The 27,001-nt window shown below is 33.2% G+C and overlaps 1 protein-coding gene across 1 annotated transcript in view; it reads right to left on the reverse strand.

The window, feature by feature from the left end:
* Positions 1–8,443: 8,443 nt before the first annotated feature.
* The window catches only part of LOC141480948 (uncharacterized), a 76,699-nt gene continuing 58,141 nt past the window's right edge, over positions 8,444–27,001 (reverse strand). Inside the window, exon 2 of the mRNA XM_074171693.1 lies at positions 8,444–8,805. Coding sequence (XP_074027794.1) covers positions 8,752–8,805 — 54 coding nt within the window. The 3' untranslated portion in view covers positions 8,444–8,751. The remainder of the gene's footprint in view (positions 8,806–27,001) is intronic.

The following is a 27,001-nucleotide window of genomic DNA, read 5'->3' on the forward strand; positions in this document are numbered from 1 at the left end:
TTATATTATATTATATTATATTATATTATATTATATTATATTATATTATATTATATTATATTATATTATATTATATTATATTTCGCGGCGTCTTTTAATAGAATCATTGAGTGCATTGTATATTCCCTATGATTCCTCGATTAGTCTATTTACTTCCAAGAGTAGAAGAGTGGAAGGGCTCTTTGTGAGTTGTTATAATTTCAATGTCATCAGAAATTTGTGAAAATCTATGCAGTTGGTTGTACTATGAAATTAATTGTGGCGATTCGTGAAAGGAAATGTTCATATACTTGAAGAGGGTTTTTTTCATTACTCCAAATTCTGATTTTGAATATCAAGATTCATATTATTAATGTACGAAATGAAGCGTGTTGAAATTCATATAGATTTAAAAAAAAATTAGAATTAGCATTTTCTCAGATAATTTTTAATGAATTGATTTGAAAAATGTGGGGATAAACGGAGGTTGATGAAGAAAATGTTCTCAGATGGCCAACAATTTGTGTAAATGAACTCAAGGGTACTCTTGGAACATCTAGAGTAGAACGAATCAAGTGTTCATTCATTCAATTTCCATTGAATTCTGAATAAATACATAGACATATTTTAAAATTTCTCGTAAATGACTCTTCACAGTTTGAATGATATTTGAAAAAATGAAAATAGTATGTTTCAGTTGAGTTCTCTTATAAAAATATTTCGCACCTTAACCTAAAGAAAAAATTTTTTTCCAAACGAGAATAACCCAACATAATCAGAATTTTCCGGTTAAATCAATAAGGTTGACCTCCCAAAATTTTTCGTCAGTTTTCTATTTCATTTCATTTTTGCAGCATATATATATATATATATAATCTTCGAGTTAACATATATATATATATATATATATATATATATATATATATATATATACAGTGTGACCCATTTAAGATAGAAGCACCCTTATAAAACTTACATTTTTCAACCGATTGAAATGTTTTTTTTTGTTAGGTAGATATTCAAAAAGTCTATTAGGACACCAAATATCATGAATAAATCTCAATTTCCAGGGCCAACTAATCTTATTTTTCAAGGTCAAAAATCTAAAAAAATTACTAGCGATTTTTTTAGAAAAACTCTGACTACACCACTGGATTTGTGACATTTTCAAATGGGTAACATGTAAATTACGTTGAAATGCGTCAATCAATAAAAAAGTTATAAAGGAATGAAATTTGAAAAATATGCCGTTTAATCAACCCACCAATTCATGTTGAGGAATTTTATGAAAATTCTGAATACACCATTGGATTCAGGATGTCTTGAAATATCACTGGTCACAGTTTCATCGAAATCTGTTCAGTAATAAAAAAGTTATAAGGGAATGAAATTTGAAAAATATGTTGTAAAATGAAATTTTAACAACGTTCTTACTACACCACTGTTGAATATTGAAAAAATTATTGGGGTGATTATTGCAATGTCGTACAATTATAACATCTGAAAATCATGATGGTAAAAATAGTCTATAAGTATTTCTCGAAGTGGAGTGGATACATAAACAAGTACAATCAGGAGAGAACTCCTGGTTAATCTTCATGAAAACAATTTCATCAATATAAGACAAGTCTAATGTACTCCCAATAGAAATTATAACGAAAAAAATATGCAATGGATAATAATTATTATCATTCCAATAGGTAACATCAGCTGTGATTTCTTCCTTTTGTTGAATAGCAAAAAATGAGATTTGCAATTTCAACTGCCTGTTATTCAGAATGCATTAATGAAATAAACAAGTTAGCTGTGACTTACAGTTTCTCATCTATTTATTTGCGCTTGAATTGCCATTTTGTTAAATTGTCATTTTGTTACGCACCATTAGTGAACTGAATAATTTGTGTTTCAAAATAAAAACAGATAATGGCTCAATTGTCAATTCAAGAAAAAATCGAAATTATACGTCTTTCCGGTGATGATTACCGGAGTGAAAGAGAAGTAACTAGAATATTCAATGAAAGACACCCAAATCGTCCAGCCATAAGTAACAGCACGGTACATAAAATAAACCAAGTTTTCAATCGGACTGGAGCAGTAACCACATATATTTTAAAGAACAATATACGAAGAAGGAACGAAAATAACCAGACTATATTAGATTACTTCAGAAATAATCCAAATAGTAGTTTGAGGGATGCCAGCTTAGATTTAAACTTACCTAGGGAGAATGTTAGGCGATGTCTGAAGAAAAATAAATTGAGGCCATTTAAACCAAAGTTTTTACATACTCTGGAACTAGGTGATCAAGAAAAACGATTGGAATTCTGCTTATGGGCCCAGAGCGAGTATCTTAATGACAGGCAATTTTTAAAGAAAATTTTATTCAGTGATGAAGCTAGTTTCACAACAAACGGAGTGGTTTCATCACAAAATATTCGCTATTGGGCCACTGAAAATCCTAACTGGGTGATAAACTGTAAAAGGCAGTATTCAGAAAAAGTGAACGTTTGGTGTGGAATACTGAATGAAAGGATAATTGGACCATTCTTTTTCGATGGCAACATGAATGGCGCAATTTTCCTACAATTTTCAAGGAATGAATTTTCGGACGCAATAGATGAACTTCCCCTTGCAGAAACAAGAAATTTATATTTTCAGTTAGATGGTTGTTCCATACATAATGCGGGAATTGTGAAGAGTTGGCTGAATCAAAATTACCCTAATCGTTGGATAGGAAGGGGGAGTACATTAATTGGATGGCCACCAAGATCGCCTGACCTTACTTCACTCGATTTTTTCCTTTGGGGTTATGTTACACAAAAGGTTTACAAATCACGACCAAGGAATCGAGTGGAACTGTGCACCAGAATTCAGCAAGCTTGCGATGCAATTACTCCACAACAATTGAGGAATACTTTAAAAAATATTCGTAAGCGATATGATAAATGCATTGAATTGGATGGAAGTTTGGTGGAGGCCACCAGAATATGAATTGCACTCATTTATTTTTCAATTCGGTATCTTCTTGGTTTCTATTTTTACATTGATTGTGAATAAAAGATTGTTTTCCGCTAGTTTGTAGCAATTAGAAAAATGTACTTACAGTAAGTTTTTTGTAGATTCATTTGAAATTATTGACACTAAAGTTTGTTGTGATAAACTGATTGATATGGTTCGACATACATTATGAAAGGAAATTGATTCTCCCATAAACGTTTCATGAATTTTATTTGAATAAATAATATTTTGTTGAATATTGCCCCTAATCCAGTGGTGTAGTAAGAACGTTGCTAAAATTCCATTGAACAACATATTTTTCAAATTTTATTCCTTTATAACTTTTTTATTACCGAACAGATTTCGATGAAACTGTGATCATTAATATTTCAAGACATCCTGAATCCAGTGGAGTATACAGAATTTTCATAAAATTCCTGAACATGAATTGGTGGGTTGATTAAACGGCATATTTTTCAAATTTCATTCCTTTATAACTTTTTTATTGATTGACGCATTTCAACGTAATTTACATGTTACCCATTTGAAAATATCACAAATCCAGTGGTGTAGTCAGAGTTTTTCTAAAAAAATCGCTAGCAATTTTTTTAGATTTTTGACCTTGAAAAATAAGATTAGTTGGCCCTGGAAATTGAGATTTATTCATGATATTTGGTGTCCTAATAGACTTTTTGAATATCTACCTAACAAAAAAAATTCATTCCAATCGGTTAAAAAAAGTAAGTCTTATAAGGGTGCTTCCATCTTAAATGGGTCACACTGTATATATATATATATATATATATATATATATATATATATATATATATATATATATATATATATATATATATATATATATATATATATATATATATATATATATATATATATATACAAAAATGAAAGTTATTGAGTGTCTTGATGTAGAAACAGAAGTTCATAATCGGACATAGCACTCAAGAAAGTGGCAAACCATAGACACGTGTTTCGGGCTTTTGGCCCATCATCAGTATGGTGCAGCCAAGTGTGAGGATGGGCAACACTTGGTTACCAAAAGATAGAAATACAAATGCACGGAGCCACCAGCAGGAGCCAACCGCACATTTGTGGTTTCAGTTGATAGATCTTGTGTTTACAAGAAAACTATCAAAATCACCACGGAGGCAGTTATAGCTACCTACGTGACATCTGAGTCCAGGAAATTATACAAAAATGAAAGTTTGTATAATTTCCTGGACCCGGATGTCACGTAAGTAGCTATAACTGCCTCCGTGGTGATTTTGATAGTTTTCTTGTGAAACCACAAAGGGAGATGTGTTTGAACATATTCTGAAATACACTGACGATTAAATAAACTCATTAATTTATGGGTTTACCATTTTCAGTTCGTGTTTCAGCGTTAATAAAACTATTGTTTGAAGAGAAGTTTCATTCGATGGTTGAGGAGTATTTTAATAATTATCTTTTCATTGTATTATCTGTGACTAATTGAGAAACATCAAACGAAATCTGTTTTATAAAAATAAGTGATGAACAAGGAAACCATGTCAATTTCCGTTTGAATCAGTTTATCTCGAAAACGTTTATATATATATATATATATATATATATATATATATATATATATATATATATATATATATATACTGTTGTCCGGGTTGAACCACGTCTGTAATTTTCATCGTTTCGACGTTTCGGCTCCTGCTTTGGAGCCATTCTCAAGAATCACTTAGATTTGTACTTACATGACTCGAGGACGAGGTCGTAATCTCCCCTATCCCCTAGGGGATAGGGGATGTTACTAGTTTTATGTTTGCTATGTTCCACTCTAAGTTCGTACGTGACGTTGAAAAAAATTCAGAATGCAATTTTCCTGTAATTGCTGTAGCACGATATATTCAGCGGGTGCATGACTTGTCGTATGAAAGTGGATATCGAAATAATAAATCTGAAGGATTAGTGAGTTTTTTTTGTTGATTGTTGTTTCAAAATATTGTTGGATTCTGAGACATACTCTCTCAATTCTTGATCAATACCCATCTGCGATTCTGAAGAATGCTAAGATGGGGTATATAATCCATGTCAGTAGGGCAGGTATCAGTAGGTGAGTTTTGAAAAGACGACGACCCAATTTGCTTTAACCCACAATCATAAATCATATCGCACGAGGTTGTTCAAAATAAAAGCATAGTTTATTATGTATACAAGATGAGTTGAGAAAAAATCGTAAGACTTCACCTTGTTTCGGATTATAATATTTTCAACTTGATGACAGTTTTTTGATATTATAATATAATTTCCGGGAGCTAGATCTCTCACATAGTTCAGATAATTGGCTGAATTCAGAAACCAAGTTTTGACCTAAAAAGCATTTGTGAACTAGACTTTTCAACGGTATGTTACTGGCGTGGTGGATTTCGAATTTCCAATTTCCTCGGGTATCTAGGATCTATCAATTCGGGCGGGAGGCAACTGTTGTAAAAATTTTCCAACTTTGGTTTCATTTTATTCGTCCGGAATGAATCGTCCTTGATAATCTAAAAAAAATTCCTATCAATTTTATAAGGTCATGGAATATAAAACAGAATTAATACATAGAGTGCTCAGCCTATAATTTTAATATTTATAATCAGAAATATTTTTGAATGATTGGGGTGAGTTGTTGAAGGCAGTTAAAACATGGATGAAAACCAATTTATCGTTTTGATATCACAGATTGTTATAGGTAAGTTACTAAAACTCACAATTTCAACTAAATTTCCCAACGGAGTCCAAATTACAAAATAACACAGGGACCGCTGAGTAATGTGTAGCTGTCCTTGTACTTGATAGTAATAATTATGATTTTGTTTCAGCTGTAAGTGTAGATTCTCATCTAGAGTACAGAAATTTATTATTTTTTGCTCGATTGCTTCTTTGGGGTGCATTTTTGACGCAGTTTTGGGGCACTTCACCTCAAAAATGGCGTCATCTCCTATCAACCCATCAGGACTGGCTCCAAAAATATAGTCGTATTCATCAATGAACATTCCACAAGGTTCAACCTGTGACAAAAAAAATTAAAATTTACTCTCATTAAAGAAAGTATTACTTTGACATCAAAATCATTCTCTAGTTGTCTAATTGCGAATGGCTCATGTTCTCTTCCATACTTGGTGTTTTCGTTTCCTCTGAAAGTGGCATAAAGTAAGTTTTTCACCTTATTGACACAAGATGTTGTTTTTCGCATCTTGCCAATGTCACCAAAATGTGAAGCTGTTAAGCGAATACTTCTCTCCTGTTGCTATAAAGGATTGCCAGATTGACCTCTTGTATTGAGTTCAATGAGTTTTATCTCTTCGGCAGTTTTTTTTAATGAATTGAGAAAATCGTATTTTTTTCGCTCGAATTGATCGGTAGATAAATCAGGATCAGGGATAGCGTCTGGGCCGTAATCCTTATCTGTCAGAGCATATTTCTTCTTAAATTTTGGTGGAAGGTCTTTATTTTTGCGTCTCGTGATTTTCTGAAGTTGGCGTCTCCTTTTCATCTTTTCTACATATCTTTTGGTATAAAATGGAACTTTGTGTTTTTCAACAACATTATAATAGTCCCCATCAGAGTTGAATGAAATAGCAGCAGCTTTACAACGTGTCGCATACGATCTTTTACGAGAATAGTTCATTCTTTTACCTCCAACAAACTTTTGCAGATGATGCTGTTGTATTGTTCAGCGATTTTCAATGCGGCCGCTATCAAGCTGGCCGCATTGAAAACTAAGCGGTTAATACAAATTTTAATATCGTCCAATAGACCACATGCTCTCATGCTGGGTATATGATCAACTCCATCTAATCTTGGAGAACACTTGAAATATGATATCTCCTGACATCTTTCATGCTGTCCAAATACATGTGATGGGACATTCTTGAGATCTTTGTATAGGTTCTCAACTTTTTGGACCAATGAAGTTTTTTCTTTAATCCTGAACATCGTAGCAGATTTTATTGAAGTGCGTAGTCTACTGGCATTGCTTTCAACTAGTTTCCTTAGGCCTTGAGGTACTAGCAACTTTTTTGAATTACTTCGCTTCCTATCTTCATCTTCATTTTATTGTCAGAATGAATAAATAAATAAATACCACAAATTTCTAGGATCTTCTTCGAAAAATTCCTCATCAAATGATTGCGACACTCAATTCTTTGTATCATAAGTGTTCCATAAGGTCGAGCTTCCAGTAGTTTTTGATGAACACTGCTATCACCATCTCCAATCAATTTGTGGAATTTTGAACCATGCATTTCCATGCTTCGTTTGAAACCCTCAACTATGATATCGGATTCCATACTGGTTGATGATTCACTCCAATTTTTGTAGCATTTGTGTTCAGGTAAAGGAATATTCTCATGTACTGCGGAACGCGAGCACACGGCACAAAACTTATTTCTAACGACCATGAATAAAAATTTTTTCGTTCTAGCACGAATTATACAGACCTGTAAAATAAGAATATAATAATGATATATTCGGTGCACTCAGCAACTGACTACCTACTACGCCTGAAGATGCATTATAATTTACGGAATATGATCTTTTACTCCAAACCCCGTCAGCTACAACGGTAATCACTGGAATACCGCTTTCATCGACCTCTCCTAGTTCTTGAGCTATTCGAGCCTCTTCTTGACCTGCTTCCTCCATGACCTTCCAAGCAGTCTCTTCAATGATATCAGCTACATTTTCGTGGTGTTGCTGATAAGTAGAGTTACTCATGAACGGTACATTCAAAACAGAGAGCATCTCGTTGATTGTAGAGTATCCACTTCCGGTTGAAACTGTGGCCAACGCTAAAACGCTATTTATGTCCATTTCCCCATCGGTTTCTTCTATGAGATGAATGGTTCTTTCAATATTGCACATTTTGCATACAAAACTGATTTTGGTTTTCAAACCCATTTTATATTCATGAATTGGAGACATATCACTGAATGTACAATCGAATGGTGGATGCTTCGATATTTCTGCGATTTGCTTTAATAAATATCCAATATCTGCCAAACGTCGCCCCTGTAGAGATACATCTGTATACAAACTGAAAAAAAATATGTAGGTTCATATGAAAAAGATCAGAACGAATATATTTCTACCTCTGGGAAGTATTGACAGTGGTTTCCACAATTTTAATGGGTGAAGCTACGGCAGAGACATCTTTACTACACATTGGACGAACATTATCACTGAAAAATAAATGTTTATTTGATCTTCTAGTTCGTATGCTGGCGTATTCACAAAAAAGTACTACTAGGTATGTTTCATGTTTTAATGGATTACCTTCCCGAAACTTGAACAAATCTAGTTGGAAAAGGGGAAATGGACTCCTCGCTGTTATTATAGTTGTCGGTGGTTGACTTTTTCCTAGAGAAAACAACGAAGTAATTATTTTTCTACAACCTCCTACTACAGGTTACTTACATACTCTGAAGAAGGTCTGATCTGAGCTTCATGAAGCATCAAAAGTTGCTGAGGTGTGTACAGTTTTTTAGTTCGGAACAGTGTTCCAAGATTTCGAAAAGCAGCTTTTGCAATTCCAGCGATATGATTGTGCCAAGACATATTGATGTCCATTTTAACCCCCAACAATCTTATCGAAGCAAAAAGCGGAATTGTCTGTCCTGACATTATCATAGCCGGTTCGGAGACATCTTCATGAAGAAAACAGATTTCTGGGTTTTTGTGGCATTGAATTGAACCTGGTTACTTCCACCCCAATTTGAAATCTCCTCTAGATCCTCATCAAGGTATGCAACCTCCTGTTGCCGGTGAAGATGTGCATCTGCAGCCGATGTCCTGAAATACAAAAGGAATGACGAAACAAGTGTGCTGTCCTTAGCAAAGAAATATATTGGATTTTTGTTTTTTCCAATAAGTTGTTAATATACAATAGAAAGAGGGTTGGAGACAATATAGATCCCTGGGGATTACCAGCGTTGATGGTAAAAAATATTCGAGAGATATTCGTTGACGGCTACTAGCAGAAAACGTTTTTTCAGGCTGGAGAGCCATACACAAAAATGATTCGACGAGCCATAACTTCGATGTTTGGCCAGCAAACCCTCATGCCGCACACGGTCAAAGCCCTTAGAAATATCAAGCGCAACATCTCATGACTCTCCATCTTTCTCGATTGCGTTATTCCAAATATGGATGACATATGATAGAAGATCGCCTGTTGATCTTTGTTTCCGAAAGCCATATATATGATCGCTCAAGATGTTGACGCCTTCCAAATGTTCAAGGATATGGTGGTTTACAACTTTCCCCATGATTTTCATATCACTGATAGCAAACCGACTGGTCTTTTGTTATTTGGAAGATTTTTCTTGTCCTTTTACTGCATGTAGAGAATACACTAATCATCAACTACTCTAGAACTATCAATACTATTTCTTTATATTGTTATACAATTCTAAACACAGAAATTATTTCCAATCTTGATCATACCCACTTTCTCATTTCATCATCATATATTCCTAATTGTTTGTTGAATATATATACATAAGGATTTGAAGATGTAAGGCGTATTGAAATGAAATACAGAAAAAGTTTCTAAAACAGTTTTTTTGTGTTGTTGTTCTTTTATTCACCTTTGGGACGCTACTGTTATCAACAATAGAGCAGCTGTCATAGGGATTATCTTCAGAGAATTGTGTCGATGGAAAAAATCGTAAAGTATGTACATTGGCCGTGAGGGAAACAACCGAGAAGTCGTTTAGAAACATTTTGGATTAAGAGATTTAGTGGTTATTAGGGTGCACCCATTTTATTCTAAATACCAAAAATTACTTTGTTGAATGATCAGGAAAGGGCGTTCACTTACTATAAACAATGAATAAAATTAAAGTTCGACCAAGCTCTACTAGATTATAAATTGAATTGCAAATTTTTCCAGCCCTATTATACGAACATATGACAATAACATTTTTGATACTAACGTTATGATGAAACGTATAGTAGGGAATGCTTCACGATGCAGAAAAATTTTGGAAACAGGTCATGCAAAGATAAGAGAGAGAGAATAACGTTTCATCATCACAATAAGGTAATATTGGATAATGATTTTGCAGTTACCTCAACTTTAGATCTGATAAATATTATAGAATTTATAGATCAGAATTCACCAAAGAAATTGCTGGTGACTTCAGATCTAAGTACAAAACTGTTCTGTCAACCATATCAAGGAAAAAGTAACTTTTGTAATAGAAGATAGAAGTTATTATAAAAAATACCACTGATTTCATTGAAAAACGTTTTGATCATCAATGTTCAGGATGACAAAACCCTGAAAATGATAAAAACGATACCATATCAATCTGAAAATTTACACACAATTGAATGTGGCGGCTATCTTGTAACTTCAGAAATCGTGTCAACAGGAATTTGGAATGGCAATGGCAAATTCGAGAAGATACTTTCCAGAATGGTCCACAAATATGGTGGAGATAGCACTAAAGCAAATATTGCCCATTGGCAAATTCACGAATTTAATAATAATGTCGGGAAAAAATTAATATATGGACCAGATCATCATTAACAAAGTTAAGAGAGAAATGAATAAATTTAAGGAACGTAACAGATGCAATTCAATTCGATTCCTGATTGATAGTAGGCAAAAAGGAAGTAAGTTTAGATTACTTGATAAAGTAATGTCCTGTCTCTTATATGTAAGTGGTAATATTGCACTTAGATGCATTAAGATATCGAGTAATGATTGTCTTGAAAAATCAACTTCTGTATCTTTTTTAGAGCCCGTGGAAACTCAAAAAGGGCAAAAGTAAATAACAATAACATCACTAGAAGCATTTCTTTTTTCCTACTCAATATTCAATCTTTGCGCTATGAAGCTATGAGCTGTTTGTATTACTTGCAGATAAAAAATTACCAAATATTGTCCTTTTGACTGAACACTGGCTTTTAGATAAAGAACCATGTTTTATGGAAAACTACATGATTCTCTCCATATATTGTAGAAATTATGGTCACGGTGGAACTATGATTTTAGTCAATTAAGAATCTGTCAGCAAACTACTACCAGAAAATGTTACAAAATTTAATCACTTCACAATTGAAAAAGTAATGTATAAACTGTCAATTGAAAAAGTATTTGAATGTTCTGTATGTTACCTCAAAAACTAAACCTATATGTTCTTTGTCTATATAGGTCTCCTTCCTCTGATGTGAATCTATTTCTAGAAAATTTAGAAGTAATACTGAGTGACCTTTCATTGAAATCCAATGTTTTCTTAGGAGGCGATCTCAATATAAATTATGTGAATAAAAATTGTGCAGCTACACAAGCTCTTATGAGTATACTACGATCCTTCAACCTCTATGCACGTCAGATCATACACTCGAATTTGTAATTATTCCTCCACCTGTGTATGCACTAATTATGACCTAGAAAAAGTTTCATGTACAACTATTTCCACGGATCTATCTGACCATTAAGCTATAATATGTTCCATTCTTTTAGATGTAACAGAGCATAATAGATATAAATATGGACGGCTTTATAGCAGTGCAAACCATAATAGGTTCTATGAGAACTGTCTTGAATTTGACTGGGAGCGAGTTTTACTTTTAAATGAACCATTCGTTGCTTTTTATAACAAACTTTCAAAACTTCTCAGTGTATCATTTCCTATACAGAAAATAAAAAAAAGCGTAAGAAACCTTGGATAACACGTGGAATTAGGATGTCCTCAAGAAATCTACTATCCTATAGTTATATAAAAAGTTCAGCTTAAATCCAGATTTCCATGCCTATTTTAATAACTACCGTATAATTTACCGAACTATTCTCAAGCTTGTTAAATCTAGCTATTTCCAAAATAGAATAAACTCTGCAAAAAATGAAATGAAGGAGACGTGGTCCATAGTAAATGACCTGAGAGAGAATCCTAAAAAAAAGGAGCAGTGTTGAAATTTCAATCAGTGCAGACGAGATCAATGAGTTCTACTGTTCAATTGCTCGCAAGTTCAATAATAACATAATTGTCCCTTTCGACCCTCTTATCAATGTTCATAACTGTCATACATACATTATACGATACTAGTTTTGATGAAATTATCTAAGTGTTTAGGGATATTAGGAATAAAAAATCATCTGGATACGATGACATCTCCATGAATATATTTCAGAATCTTCCAAGAGTAGCGCTTGAAACTTTTGTCGCATTAATTAATCTTTCGTTTCGCAACGGTAAATTTCCTTCATTTTCGAAAAATTCTGTGATAATTCCTTTGCACAAAGGCAAAAACTTAGATGATCCCTCTAACTATCGTCCAATATCACGTATTCCAACCCTAGCAAAAATAATTGAAAAACTAGGAAAAAAAGGCTCAATGAATTCCTTATTGCTCATAAATTCATCAAAGAAAATAAATTCGGATTTCAGGCTAAAAAGAACACCGAATATGCAATTTTTTCCTTCCTGTATGAGGTATATTCAGATATAAATGCCGGAGATGTAGCTGCAGCAGTATTTTGTGACCTAAAAAAGGCTTTCGACTGTGAAAACCACAAAATACTTTTGCGGTAACTACATTACTACGGCTGTGAGGGAGTTACTTTGGATTGGTTCGAATCCAACCTAGCTGGGCGCAGTCAAGTCGTAAAAAGTGATATAACTTCAAAATATATTAATACAGATTATGGAGTGTCACAAGTATCGGTTTTGGGACCCACTCTTTTTCTTGTATATATCAATGATTTACTGTGTATATAGACTTCTGGAAAAATTACCTTATTTGCAGACAACACCACCATTTTATGGCATAGTGAAACTGTTGAAGATCTGTATAATAAGATAATCAGAGATATTGATGTAATCAAGTCTTGGTGCGACTCGAATCTTCTCTCTTTTAATAAAAAAAAACAAATATAATAATTTTCAAATGTACTTCAGAAAATATGCCTCTAGAAAATGAGAAGATTGAAAATAAAGATTGCATAAAAGTTTTGGGCCTTTATATTGACAGTAAATTGAAGTTTGAAGCACACGTCAACCAATTAAAGGATAAAATCTCCTCAGGGTGCTATGCAATGAGAATTATTTCAAGGGAACTTGGTACTGCCACGGCTATGAATGCATATTATGCATTAATTGAATCTCAACTGAGACATGCCATTCCTTTCTAGGGGGTATGTAACTCTAGTCTGCTAGATTCAGTACTTAAACTGCAAAAGAGAGCCATTAGATATGTGTTCAAACTAGGACCGCGCAATTCATGTAGGCAGTTATTTGCAGAAAAAAATATATTGACAGTTGTGGCTATCTTTGTAATGGAAACTGCGTGTCTTATACACAAACATAGGTCAAAATTTGAATATATTCCTTCGTGTCATAACACTCGCCTGAAATCTAAAAATAATTTTAAATCACCATTGCCTTCTTCATCCCTAGTGAAGGACTCCATTTTCTATAACGGTGTTAAAATGTATAATCACTTACCGTCTCATTTTAGAAATAGCCATTTTAGAAATTATAGTTTGCAAGAATTTTACAATGACAACTTCCAGTTAAATTATGAACTTCATCTGTAATTTATTGTGGGTACTGTATAGCATACTCGATGAGACTGTTAAATTATAAGTCGTAAAATTGACAAAATGTTCAAATAACATTTTATGATTCATATTTTATTTATTCATTGACACTTATTCTATTGAATAAAATGTATAATTGATAAGTATATATGTTTATATACTGCTTGTTTATATAACAATTTTATTTTTATTTTTATTTTATTTTATTTTTATTTTACATAACTGTGTGTATTTTTCCTAAATTTTATTTCTGTACGTGTATATTTTACTTTGTCAACAAAACAAGAGTTTTTTCGACAATAAAGTATATTTTGATCAATTGATTGATTGATAGGATATAAAATGCAGATGACATCAACGCTTTCCTGCATTATTTGAATACGAATGAATACACGATAGAATCCACATTGGAGAAGGATGATCATAATCAACTTCCTTTTCTCGATGTATGTGATAAGTAATACTATATATAACTCAACTATTAATCGAATCATCACGCTAGTAGCAAAAAATATAGTCAGATATTTGTAAGATAGAGTCAAGACAGTTTGCAATTCAGTTCGTATTCTGGTAGAGGAAATAACTATTATTAAAACGGTTTTAGTAAAAAAGGTTTTTGCGACACAGTCGATAGAAATAGCCCTCAATGAAATTTGTAAAACAATATTGAAAATAAGTTCGCAACAGTTATACAACTATAGTCTATTTCCTCAATCAGCGGAGTAATGATTCGTTTTCAAGTCTCTTTTCCATATACGTGCATAAGGGAGTGGCTTCAAAGAGTGGCAAATATAGTATTCATTTTGAAAATTCAATTTTATTATATGAAATAACAAATTTCAGAAGACTTTTTATAGTGTAGTATAGAATACGGTCAGTAACAAAAATATGGAACGCATTATACAGATTTTTGAAAATTAAATCCCCAAAATTGAACTTCTATTGAAATTTTCAATTCTTCCTATAAAAAACACTTTTCAATGTATCACACAACCTACCTGATTCAATCAACATACATGAGATTTTTTCATTTTTTGCGGAAAGAGAGAAAAACGTCAATTATGTACCTACTTTATCACCTAAAGAAGATGAATTATTCGTAGCTTTATCGGTAGTGATGAAGGCTGATACTGTGTTAGCGTCTAGAATTAAATAAAATGTGAAAATTGCTAAATTATTATAATGGAGAATATGTGTTGAAGTAGAGAATATTAGGCCATGTGATATGCTCAACTCTGGCTCAGAATCAAATAAATGTTACAACTCACAAGGGCTTTTCAAACATTAATCTCGATACATCTTTCTTGAACCTGTTTACAGATCCTCAAAAAATTCAGGTTCATACAGGGATAAATGATAGGTATATCTAGTAGAATAAAAAACAAAATAGTTTACTAATTTTCATTAGTAATTCAAGAAATTTGGTTTCAAATGAGATTGAAATTTCAATATATTTTTTCATTTCTTCTGACATGTTATTATAAATAATGTCTTGATTATGAAGAATTGATTCTTCATCAAGTTTTGGATTAAATATTAGTGCGGATTGTTCGATAATGTTTGTGACTCAGTGAATAAATAAACAAATCTTCAATTCACCTAATTACTGCATAGCTGAAAGATGGTTTGCTTATACAAATTCATTTTGTGTTTCGGAAGATTTGATTTGAATATACAGTTTAATGTATTATTTTGAAGTGTTTTCAAATGCCTTAAAATATCATAGACTGGTGTTCACACAGTCTAATATATTTGCAATTTTGAATATATAAGACGGAAATAGATTATTATCAAATATTATCATAGCAAAAGAATCACAGGGTGAGAAAGAACTCGGCAAATTCTAAAAACACAAATTTTTTTCCAAATGGATAACTTCTGAAGCAGAAAATATAGCAAACTCTCAAATCCTCCAAGTGGTGCTATCATTTTCCATTTTTTTCAGATCGGACATAGAGGCAAAGCTATATCTATTTGAAAAATAATTTCAATTCCTAATTCCAATTTTCAAAGATCGGTCTATTGTTCCAGAAAATAATGGAGCCAGGGCCGTCGCCATGGGGGGGAGCCTCCCCTCTGCTTTTTCGACTTTGGAAAAAATTGGGAAATTGTGGGCCGTGAAGATAGAAAGAACCGGGAGAAGGTTGGGATTTCCCAACATGCATAACTTGGAGATCCCATACTTTGAAATCCTGAGTGGTTTGAAAACTTCAGAAAAGTTTAATTTCTCCCAAGTAAGAGAACAGTCCTGAACAGTCCACAAATTTTGAAGTGACAATTTTACAAAATTCCTAACTTTTCGCTGTTTTTTCGACTTTGAAAAGTTGGGAAATTTCGGGCTGTGAGGATCGAAAAAATAATAGTAGAAAACAATAAGCACAATATTATTTAAGTGTTGTTTCCTTTCATTTGTATTGAATATTCCTATACATGGTGGATATAGTGGAAGACCAAGGACCTTGGTCCAAAGTAGAATAATTCCCATTATCATTTTCATAATTACCAAAATTTATTTTTGTTTGTGCATAACCTAACGGGCATAAGCATTCAGCCAATCTTTGGACAGCTAAGTGAGAAAATCATTTCATAATAGTAGTAACTAATCCCTCAGCTTTCATTTTTTTGAAAGTTGAGAAATTTTGCCAGAAGGGTTGGGAAAATTTAGATTCCCTTCCCTCCCGTGTATTTCTTTTCGCTACGGCCCTGAATGGAGCTTCAAAATACCGACAATACGTTTGATGAAAAATGCAAAAATCGATTCAATTTTACTTCACAGATTATATTACTCAAGTAATTTTCTTTTCATATGGAAGTAGTTTTTTTTGACAAGGCTTACTGTTCCTGTTTGTGTCTGAAAGTTACTTCTTCGCCTTATTTTATATCTTTGTGAAGAATTTATTTTGAAATCAATTGCTTTCTTTTCTTTGGAAGATGTATAGAGATAAAGAAGTAGAAAATCAAAAAATTCCTTCCTCAAAAATCAACCTCTCATGAAAATATCATTTCGAACAAGACTGCTATAGCGGGGGATCGAATCAAATAAGTGAAAGCATGTCATTGCGTGACATAAGATCATATATTTGTGAGTGGACTGAGTGCTTTATCTTATGTTATCCAGATTGGTGCTGGTTGGTGCTGACAATAAGACAAGTGGCTGATTCCGAAACATCGATGTCCGCCATTGAGGATGACAGTGTTTCATGTGAGTGGAATATCACCTCTTTTATTTGCCATATTGTATAGCAAGCCTGTGAATGATATCTGAATCAATTCCATAACGAATATTTTGAATAGAAACTGAAATGAAAAAAGTGTTTTTGTATAATTCAATGTTCATACTGAAGTAATTGTTTTGAAAGTGTTTTTCTTTCGTGTAATTTAATGTTTACATGTAGTTGTTCAGAGGGGGCTTTTTCTTCCAGTTTGTGTCTGTAGTTTACTTCTTCGTATCATCCACACATCTTTATACAAAACAAACTCCGAATCTTTCAAAGAGAGAAAGAAAACAATTGATTCCAAAATAAACTCTTCACAAAACAAATTGGGAATCTTTCAAAGAGAGAAAGAAAACAATTGATTCCAAAATTAACTCTTCACAAAGATGGAGAAGTAGAAAGCCAGTTTTTTTTCAACAATATGGTAGACCCTAACTTTTTTTAGGCTTGTGAGGGATTGGTTGAATGCATGTGGATTAATAGGCGCGTTGCTTTGAAATGGTCTGCTCGTTAACCAGATTTGACTCCTCTAAATTTTTTCTGTCGGAACTATATCAAACCTGAAAGTTACTTCTATGCATGATCTACACATCTATGTATAGAGTTACTTCTATCTTCCTTTCTTTGGAAGATTTCCACATTTATTTTGTATCAAGATGGAGTAGTGGAAAGCCAAAAACTCTAAAGTTTATACTTTGCAATCTGGGACAATACAGTAAATTAGAGACAAAATTACCGAAAATTGTATCCCTGAAACATCCTAAAATGTTAGAAATGACTATGTTAAAACACAGTAAAAATAAAAATCTCATAGTGAAGAAAATTATCTCGATTTAAAGAAATCTTGCTCTCCTATATTCATGAAGAAATATTTTTTTAAACTGAGAAATATATTCTCTCAAGTTGAATTTGAATTATTATTTCAAATGGACTGAATAAACGCTTTTTTTGAGTAAAAAAAATATTCCACCAAGATTGTGCATACATTTCAATAGAAATCATCACATTAGCTCAAGAGAAGTAAATATGCATTCTTTAGTCTGAGCAAAATTAATCTCGAAGCAAAACTGTTTTGGGTTTTGGAAGAATGATATGTTTACTTGGAAAAAAAATAAATATATAACCTCTTCAATTATTTGAATGTCTCCGTATGAGAAATTAATCGTTTTCCTTTAAAGAGAAGCATTTTTCATTGAAACGCTTCTATTTGTATGAATCAAATAAACTCATTCACTTGATCAAAGATGAACTTATGCTTCTGTTTATAAACTGTCCCTCTCATTTGGATGTATTTAGTTACTTGAATCCAAAGTATCTCATCTGTAATATGAACATCTATAAGTGGTAAGGAAAGAAACTAAATAATACATTACATATTATGATTGGTTTATTTGAAGCAATTGCAAATCATAAATACTATCCTGAAAAAGCATGTGATAAAAAACAAAACGTAATAGAGAACTAAATTTTCTTTGCTAATCTTTGCTTAAATATCCAACCGCACACTTTTGAGAGATCATACAGTTATACAAATAACATAAATAAATATTCAATAAGAAAACATATATATAAAAAAGGGACATATTCTTGACAAATTGCAAATTAACAAATAAAATGAAATCGAAGCCTATAGGTAAACGACATTACAACTCAGACAAAAAAATTAATTAATTTATTAGTAATTTCACACAAATCAAGTTTTTAAAACAAGATGCCATTCTGGTGTCACTGTCGTCGATCAAGTTCTGCATTCTGCTTTTGTTTATCCACAATTGCCGGATCATCACTTGGATTCTGAAACGAAAGAAGGAATCAGCACATCATCCTTAGCCACTATTTCAAATATATATAAAGGTAAAAATAATAATTTTGGAACCGTTATAGGAATTCAAAGTGACGTGTCAGTATTATTAGAGGATCAATGAAAAATATAAAATGTTTCGTTGAAAAAATGTAACTCATGATCATACAGACATACTTGAAGGAATATGATTCGCTATTTAAATAACAGCATTCACGTTTTTTTTTTGGAAATTCATATTTCATCTCTCGTGAGTTTGTCAATATTTCTACCTATTTCTTACATTTCTAAAGGAAATCCATCAAATAATTTCAAGCTGAGTAGAGTATATTCAATTTGTTCCCAATGAATAACATAAAAACATTTCTGAAGTGATTACAGAAAGCAAAGAGGTTTGGGAATTCAACAAATATTTACATGTTGAAATCAGAAAGTGAATGTCACATATAGAAGCTTTTTATAGCTACTGGTGCCTATTTTGGTATTTTTTATATTATAATTTATTGTCGAAACTATAAGTACCTCTATCTTTCAATAACAAATGATTTCGGTCAAGATATATAATTTTTCTCTTTTAATAAAATCAAATTTTATTAAAAGAGAATGCTCTTATTTGAAACAAGATAAAATGTATGTTCAAAACAATAGATTGGCAAATTTAAATCAACGTGGAAGATTTTTCAGTTTAAATTATTATACACTTGCAGAGCTCGGCAAATGTTATAATTCATGTGTGAAAAATTACGGAGCATTGTTATAATTTTCGCAAAATGAAGGCAAAATTAAGAGTTGCCGTCAAAGTTTACCACTTTCTCTTCGGTACTACGTATACAACGCGGTACTTACTGATATAGCGGAGTTTTATCCAGTGATAATACTCACCCATGAAAATATCTTTCAACTGTGCAAGACCCCAGTCTTGTAAAATCTGTTCCATTATGGTAGATACAAAATAATCGGAAGGAAATTGCACTGCCTACAGACACATAAAACACTTCCTCCTCAAAAACGCAACACACCAACATCACTTTCCAACACATACTGGTGCGTACGCGATGTTTACAACGGAATTTCTCGTTCCCCTCTCACTTAAGAGTGTCATAGAAAGACCAGAGCACCACAGGTTTTTTCAAACTGAAATGAAATGAAATACTTCTTTAAAAGAAACCCTATTCATTCTATACAAAATTCCTGTTATTTTCAGTCGACCATGATATAGTTTTGTATGTAGATTCACAAAACTCTTGTTATAAACGAATTGAGTTATTTGAAGTAAAATAGTATTGAATTCAAACAAACACTATGTGTTCAGATCAAGTTGATACTGCTCTTCATTTGAAACAGTTTATTTTTCCCTTCAAATAGGTGGTGGATTTTGAGATGATATTATATTTTCTTGATTCAAAATAGTTCATCTTCGCAATGATATAATCAAACGAATAATGTCGTTGAAAGGCCAAGAAATTTGATTTCTTTGTTGAAAAAAGTGTGATTTTCTGGTGGAACATGGCGATGTTGGCATAAAGTAATAGTTTTTCCAGTAGAGATAAAAATTTCAAAGCAACTTATGATCTTCTTTTAAAAAAATACTCTTTACTGTGAACGAGTTTGACTCTCATAGGGTTTAGGGAGAACTCTTTGAACATTTGCTCGAATGATGTATAAAATAAATAACAACAAAGTTGAAATAAAATGCTACCGTTTTATGCCTTCGAAATTAAAACTCATCTGTGCAAAAGATTGCAAAAGATGTTAATGAATCATTTCTTATACCCATGAACATTCATTTGAAAAAATCTGACATATGGTGCCAGAGTTACGAAATTCCCAGTCCCAAATTCGAACATCAATAATCCCGCAACCGTTTATCGAAATTAAAAAAAATGAAGTTACCTGTAAAGAAATTTGCAATACCTTCCATAAGAAATATTTACGAGAAAAACAGTTGATAGCGCTCTCTTGACTGCTAGTGATGTCAAACTGTTGTTTTATTATTTTCAAAAAGTAGCAAAATTATTTTTTTCACAAAAATTGTATCGGGCTCTGATATCTTGCCACGTCTGAGAGTTAACAGGGGAGGTACTATTTACGTCCGCACGTGTTGAATGAATAAGTATATCATATTTTTAAATTTTTAATTTCAATCAAGTTATATAACTTCATAACTTCAATTATTGATGACCTGGAATTTTTGCACAATGATGTGCTCATCGACAAAATTATGTGTCATATCACCGTTTCGATTCAAGTGCCGTCTCTTTTGGTCCAAGGTATATAATTGTCTCTCCACAGGAAGTCATTACTGTAAAATATATTCTAGTAAGTTCGCATCTGGCCCCAACGCGCGTTTATTATAAGGAAAAGGTTATTCAGGGGTGTGGAGTTCAACAGGGATATTTGGTAAACCATAGTCTGAATATCAAAATTTTATGGCAATATTGATTTTTGTTTTGTTGAATTTTTACGGTTTATGATCTTTCACAATATCAACAAAAACATTACAAAAAATTGTTCAAGTGTAGACAATAATAACGGTTGAGCCCACCAGATATAAAATAAAATTTCTCAGAAAACCATCACCAATTTAGCCTGCAACTTGTTTTCTTAACTCAGCTATTTCAAAATTTGACACAACTTCTGTTTAAGAAACTGCTGCAGAAATGGATGAATTTTAAATGGTGCTCAAAGAATTGGAGTATAGTATATTATTGTTGAAACTGATGAGAAATCATTGAAATAAATTTAACTGTAAAATTTTTGAGGCTGAATAATAATTCTAACCGGAATAATCAAGTTGATTTTACTAATTGTCTACGCATCCAACTATAACAGTAAATGCTCTGGAAATAACTTATCCGAAAAAAAACGTTCTGTTATAAAAGCACTACAGACTATGCAAACTGCAGCTACTTCTCCATGATTTTAAGTACGTGAACGTGAAGCATGTGAACAGTTTTTTATATAAAACTTTATTTTTTTTCACTTTAATTTTTCATTGTATATTAATTTTTTCAGATAGGTGCTCTATTTATTTTTGGTACAATATCTACTATAAAGAAAATACATCGTAAACACAAAGGAAACATAGAACATTCCTAAGCAATGAATGCTTGTATCGTAGAGTTCCATTCTTCCATTTGGGTATTTAATTTACTTTTTATGAAGTGCGAGTTTTGAAAAATGATAATGATAATATTGAGTAGATGAATTTTAAATTTATCATAAGAATTATTTTATATTAGTTGGGTTGGTTAGGATAATGTGAATGAAAAAATAAGAAAAAATAGTTTCAAATAATAGATTGAGTGTGTGAAAAACTGTGATATTCGGTTACCAAATCCATTTCAGTCTTCGAAAACCTAATGAAACACTACTACAGATAATTCACATTGGAGTAGAATGTAGATAAAAGTTGAATCGACAGGTTGTTGGTTTTTGTTTCTTCCTTTTCAGGCTGGGTATGTCCCGAGAAAGAAAAAACTATAACAAGCTCATAGGGATGCTAACTGAAGATGACAAATAATGAAATTCCGATAAATGCATTTCAACATTTAAACAGATTCAGCGTCGTATAGGTTGCATTACACACGGAGAATATCTGTATCCTATGTTCCAAAATAATTCGTCATTCCTTGCCGCCTTCTTATAGAAACTTTGTCATATCGACATATGGTGAGAGAACTTTTCAAGCAAAATTCACTTTGCTAGTACGCCTCTGGCAAACTTGTTGTTTTCTCGTGCACATGCGTTCATCCTCTTACACCGGAAAAAATCTGATGGAACAGAGAAGTAGTTTCATATTTCTATTTTCATCAAATAAGCATAAATTATATTGTTCACACTGACAACACTATATAACCAGATGGTTCAGATTTATCTTCCACGAAGGAAATTTGGTTTGTCATAGGAAAAAATTTGTGGTTTTTTCTTTGAAAAGGTGAATGGTTTTGATCTTAGCAACTGCATGATTAAATCTTAAATCAGCAATGCAATGAAAGAAATTCGTATTTGTATGAGCGTGCGTCATTTGAAACTACTGGAATTTATGGGTTATTTAAATTTAATATATTGAATAGTTAGTTATTGTCAGTGAAAATTCTTATTCTGTTTAAAAAAAAATTTGTTTAAAATCTGTTTTTTCGTTAATCAGCTGCCGCCCCCATACGAACGACAACTCTCAGAAGTTGAGAAACTTGTGCGAGCTAAGGACTAACGAGGTCTTACCTTTTAACGTGTGATTCCCAATACGATTGCAGAATCATTCCAGCTTCAACCAGATAAATTCTCTCGAGAAAAATATCTGGTCGAGGCGGGAATCGAACACACGACCTTTCGATCGTGAGTCGGACGCACTACCACCGCGGCCAATTCCATTCAAGTAATGAATAGTGAGATTTTCACTAGGCACTTTACGAAACCGCGAAACGTGTTCCCTTAGGCAATAACTTCCACAAGCTATGTTTTGAGGATAGTGTCATAAATTGTTCCTCAACATCCCTATCAACATAAAGTAGTAATATTCAATAGTATGCTCCACAGAATATTGAATATTCCACTGTCACAAACTTTTATAGAACGAATTGCTGTCAACAATGGTTACAGAGTAAATATTAACGACTTCATTAATTCCAACAAACAACGAAAACAAATACCAGGTCTATCCAACTTCAAAATTCGATAATTAGCATCATAGGATATTGATATATTTTGGTGAACCAATAATATCGCTAGTTTTTTGAAAAAGAAAAACTCATGATAGATCAGGAGTATAAGTTGAATTGTAGTTCTTACCCAAAACTTCTTATTGGTCAAACGGAGAAATCTTTCTTCGAAAGAATGAACAGAGGAACATAAGTTCACCCACGACTATGAATTATTACATTTGAAAGAGGAAGGTTTGAAACTCATCTTTCATAATGCTTGAAAATCAATAGATTTCGGAATTCTGGAAATTTACTGAATGACCCAATAGAATTGGGTATTTTCTTCTTTCAAATCTGTTTTATAATGTGGAAATTGGTATTTAGTTTATCACATATTCATTTAATGAATGTTAGTATGCACACACCTGATGAAACACATGTTGCGGTTTTGTGGAACTTTCTGGTGAAAATTCCACAATAAAGTATAACTTGGATTCGTTATGAATTTTCATCAAGTATGAGCCAATTCAATCATATAGTATACATCATAATCACCAATTTCATTTGAACTTGAGGAACGTATGTATATTATCGGGAAAAATTTCAATGGGGAACTAGATAGAAATGTGGCAGGATGGGAACCCTACAAACTGCTCCCAAACCGCTACTTTCAGGTGGACGCACAAGATGATGAGTTATCAATTCGATCACCTCTATATCGGGTTACATATACATAGAGTTATTCGAAGTGCTGCTCAACATAAAGTCCGACAAGAAATCCTTGTATACAACCACAGAGAGAACTTTTCACAACATTTCAATAGCGTTAGACCACCCATAAAGTCCAAGCTGGAAAAAAAGTTTCCGGAAGTTTCACTATTTCTAGATCTGAACGCATGAAGAAAGGTAACAAATGGGAAACAACTCTTCATGGAAAACAAAGTCGTATACGGTGAGAATCATCAACAATTCAACAAAAATTCATCTACGAAGATAGAAATAAACATATTTGGAAAAACAATTTGAGCCTCATCAAAGAACTGAATCGTATCGAAACCTTTGAGAGATCGCTATTTCTCCAGTTTCTTCAATTACTCTAAGAATTTGGTTCTTTCGATCCTTCATTCGATGTTCAATTATATTTGTCTGAACTCAGTTCGATCCCCAACGATAAATTGTCGGGTAATCAAAAGGAAATAGTTGTCACTCCCAATCTTATTGGGTTCTTAATTTTCGATTCGCTATTATTTCTTCTTTATTTATTGAATGATACTTGAATAGCAATATCTACATAAATATGCTTGAAGATCGATCCGCTCACAATTCACGAACTAGAAACTCCAATTGATGCAGATGGTAATTAACTAATGCAGCAGAATCTCTTACATTTCAGTAGTTGTTTACAGCTGATTCTCGGCTTCCCCCCACCACTATGACGTATTAATTGCTTTTTTTTTTTGTTGTTTAGTGAAGTCAAGGCGATGTGACCTTGAAGTGTCTGGTGCATGAATCGTTCAGAATTTTTTTTTCAAATGAAATTTTGGGTGTGTGTGTGTGTGTGTGAGTGTGTGACATAGTGACGTAATTACATTTGGTTGGTGTGTGGGAATGCACGGTACGGGGTTAACATCCTTCATTCATATTCATGACCTTGAACATGGAATTCAACCTTGAGATTAGGAAACTAGATTGCATACATTGTAAAGTCAGGGTTTGATATTGTCCTTCATGTGTACTCTGTACCTGTTTGTACAGAATCAACATACGTCTGAATACCACGAAGATCCATCGACTGATGAGCGGTCCTTCTTCACCAGTTTGGACGGTATCCATCGTGACAGAGAGCGTACACGTCTGCACTCCGTAAAGTTTCAACGACCACTGTTTGCTTGTATCGCCTTCTGTCAACACATCGAGTTGGAATTGGTTGTGGTGGTGGTGGTGGTGGGGAGGGGGGGGGGCAGCGCCTGTGTTCGACGCATCGAGTTGGCTTCGACCTTGATCTACGTCACACCCTTAACGTACGTCACAAGGTAATAAGGATAAGGCGACTTTGAGGTAGTGTTTTAGATTTGACTTTGAATGACTTCCATTCACACTTCATATTTTCACAGCTATTTCGAACAATGTTCAAAGTCGCATAACTTTGGGGTTGACCTTGAGATTTTAGTCTGTCTCGGATCACATTAACATTGAAATGACCTCTACATACGTCACATGATCATGTGCTTGTCTATGTACAAACATACGTCTGCATACTTCGAAGATCCTCCATGTAATGAATGTTCCATCGGCGTGAGCCCGCCAAGTTAGTAGTGGTGTGACGTCACAGCAGCAGCAACCGTTCAACGGTAAGAGAGCGAGATGTTCACTCCACGACGTGCGGCTGAGTAATGCGTATTCATCGGTGTGCCCTTACCTCTATCGATGCAGTAAAGACTGTGACGTAACGCATCGCTCTAGCCTCGCTATCGATGGTGACACACAGACGGCCGAGGACTGTGCTAACGTCTGCCCTCTCCGAGAGCGCAACGATCACAGCCTGTTGGTATCGACATCCAGTTGGGAGGTGGGCTTGCCTGTGACGTCAGGCATCTCTAGTGGGTAGCGAAGTAGGGTGAACTGAAGAGAGTTAAATAACGTGCATTTGTATAGATAATATTGAAGAATGTCGTGAAGTATTAATCTGAAAATTATCAACTTGAGCTGTGCCAAGGTATGGTTAGGTGTGACGTCAGGCATCTCTAGTGGGTAGCGAAGTAAGGTGAACTGAAGAGAGTTAAATAACGTGCATTTTTATAGATAATATTGAAGAATCTCGTGAAGTAATAATCTGAAAATTATCAACTTGAGCTGTGCCAAGGTATGGTTAGGACGAATTGGATAAATATAACAATTGACAGAAATTCTCCCTATTATAGCAAAATTTGATCTCACATTTTCGGTTTGAAACCTCATTGAACTATTTAGGCCCGCGTCGAACTGCAAAGTTGAAGGTTATAAAATAATTAGAGATAAGTAATGAGAAGAGTTCATTGCATGTATTCAAATGATTCAACATGAAACAAACCAATAAAGCACAAGTGATAAGAAATGAGAGTTCAGAGAGTGAATTCTTGTTGCTTGTAACTATCCAATGGAATTTAAGATCTGAATCTTGTGCAATGTTATATTCATGATGACGAATAAAAGAACGGTTATTATTTAGGTCTATTTTATGTACGGAAAACACTGAAGAGAGTGAAATTGAATTACAGAATACATATTCGGAAAAGAAATAAATATAGTAGGATTTGGAAAAATCTTGAGGTTTGGTTAGAATTTAAAAATTGTCGAAAGAGACAACTGCTCTGATGAGCCGATTTTCTATAGTTTGTGCCTGTATTTCTTGGTGCCGTATGACAAAAACTTGTCGATTTTGATATTGCACGTAGCTTTTGCATTCCGTTTCGACCTTCACAGCATATGACATCAGCGTAAATATAACTGAAAAGTAGGATGTGCCATCACTTTGAACGAAAATAAATTCATTCACCTGTCATTGCCAGATTTACCCGGCAAGTTTGGTTTGACTTTGAAATAAATGCAAGGTTATTATCTGCCCCAAAACAGATGCGTAGACTCAACACATAACATTTTACAGGAGAACAGACTGACATTTCTCACGCATATGCATGTCTAACATGAACTAGGTACCGCATACTTAACGATGATTCAAAATGCTACACTATATTTTTTCTTGAAATATGATTACATTACAATTTGAACCGAAATAGTG

Source organism: Leptinotarsa decemlineata, unplaced genomic scaffold (genome assembly GCF_025532065.1).
Source record: "Leptinotarsa decemlineata unplaced genomic scaffold, Ldec_3_MD MMD2_tig00000035_RagTag_RagTag, whole genome shotgun sequence".
Lineage (NCBI taxonomy): Eukaryota > Metazoa > Arthropoda > Insecta > Coleoptera > Chrysomelidae > Leptinotarsa > Leptinotarsa decemlineata.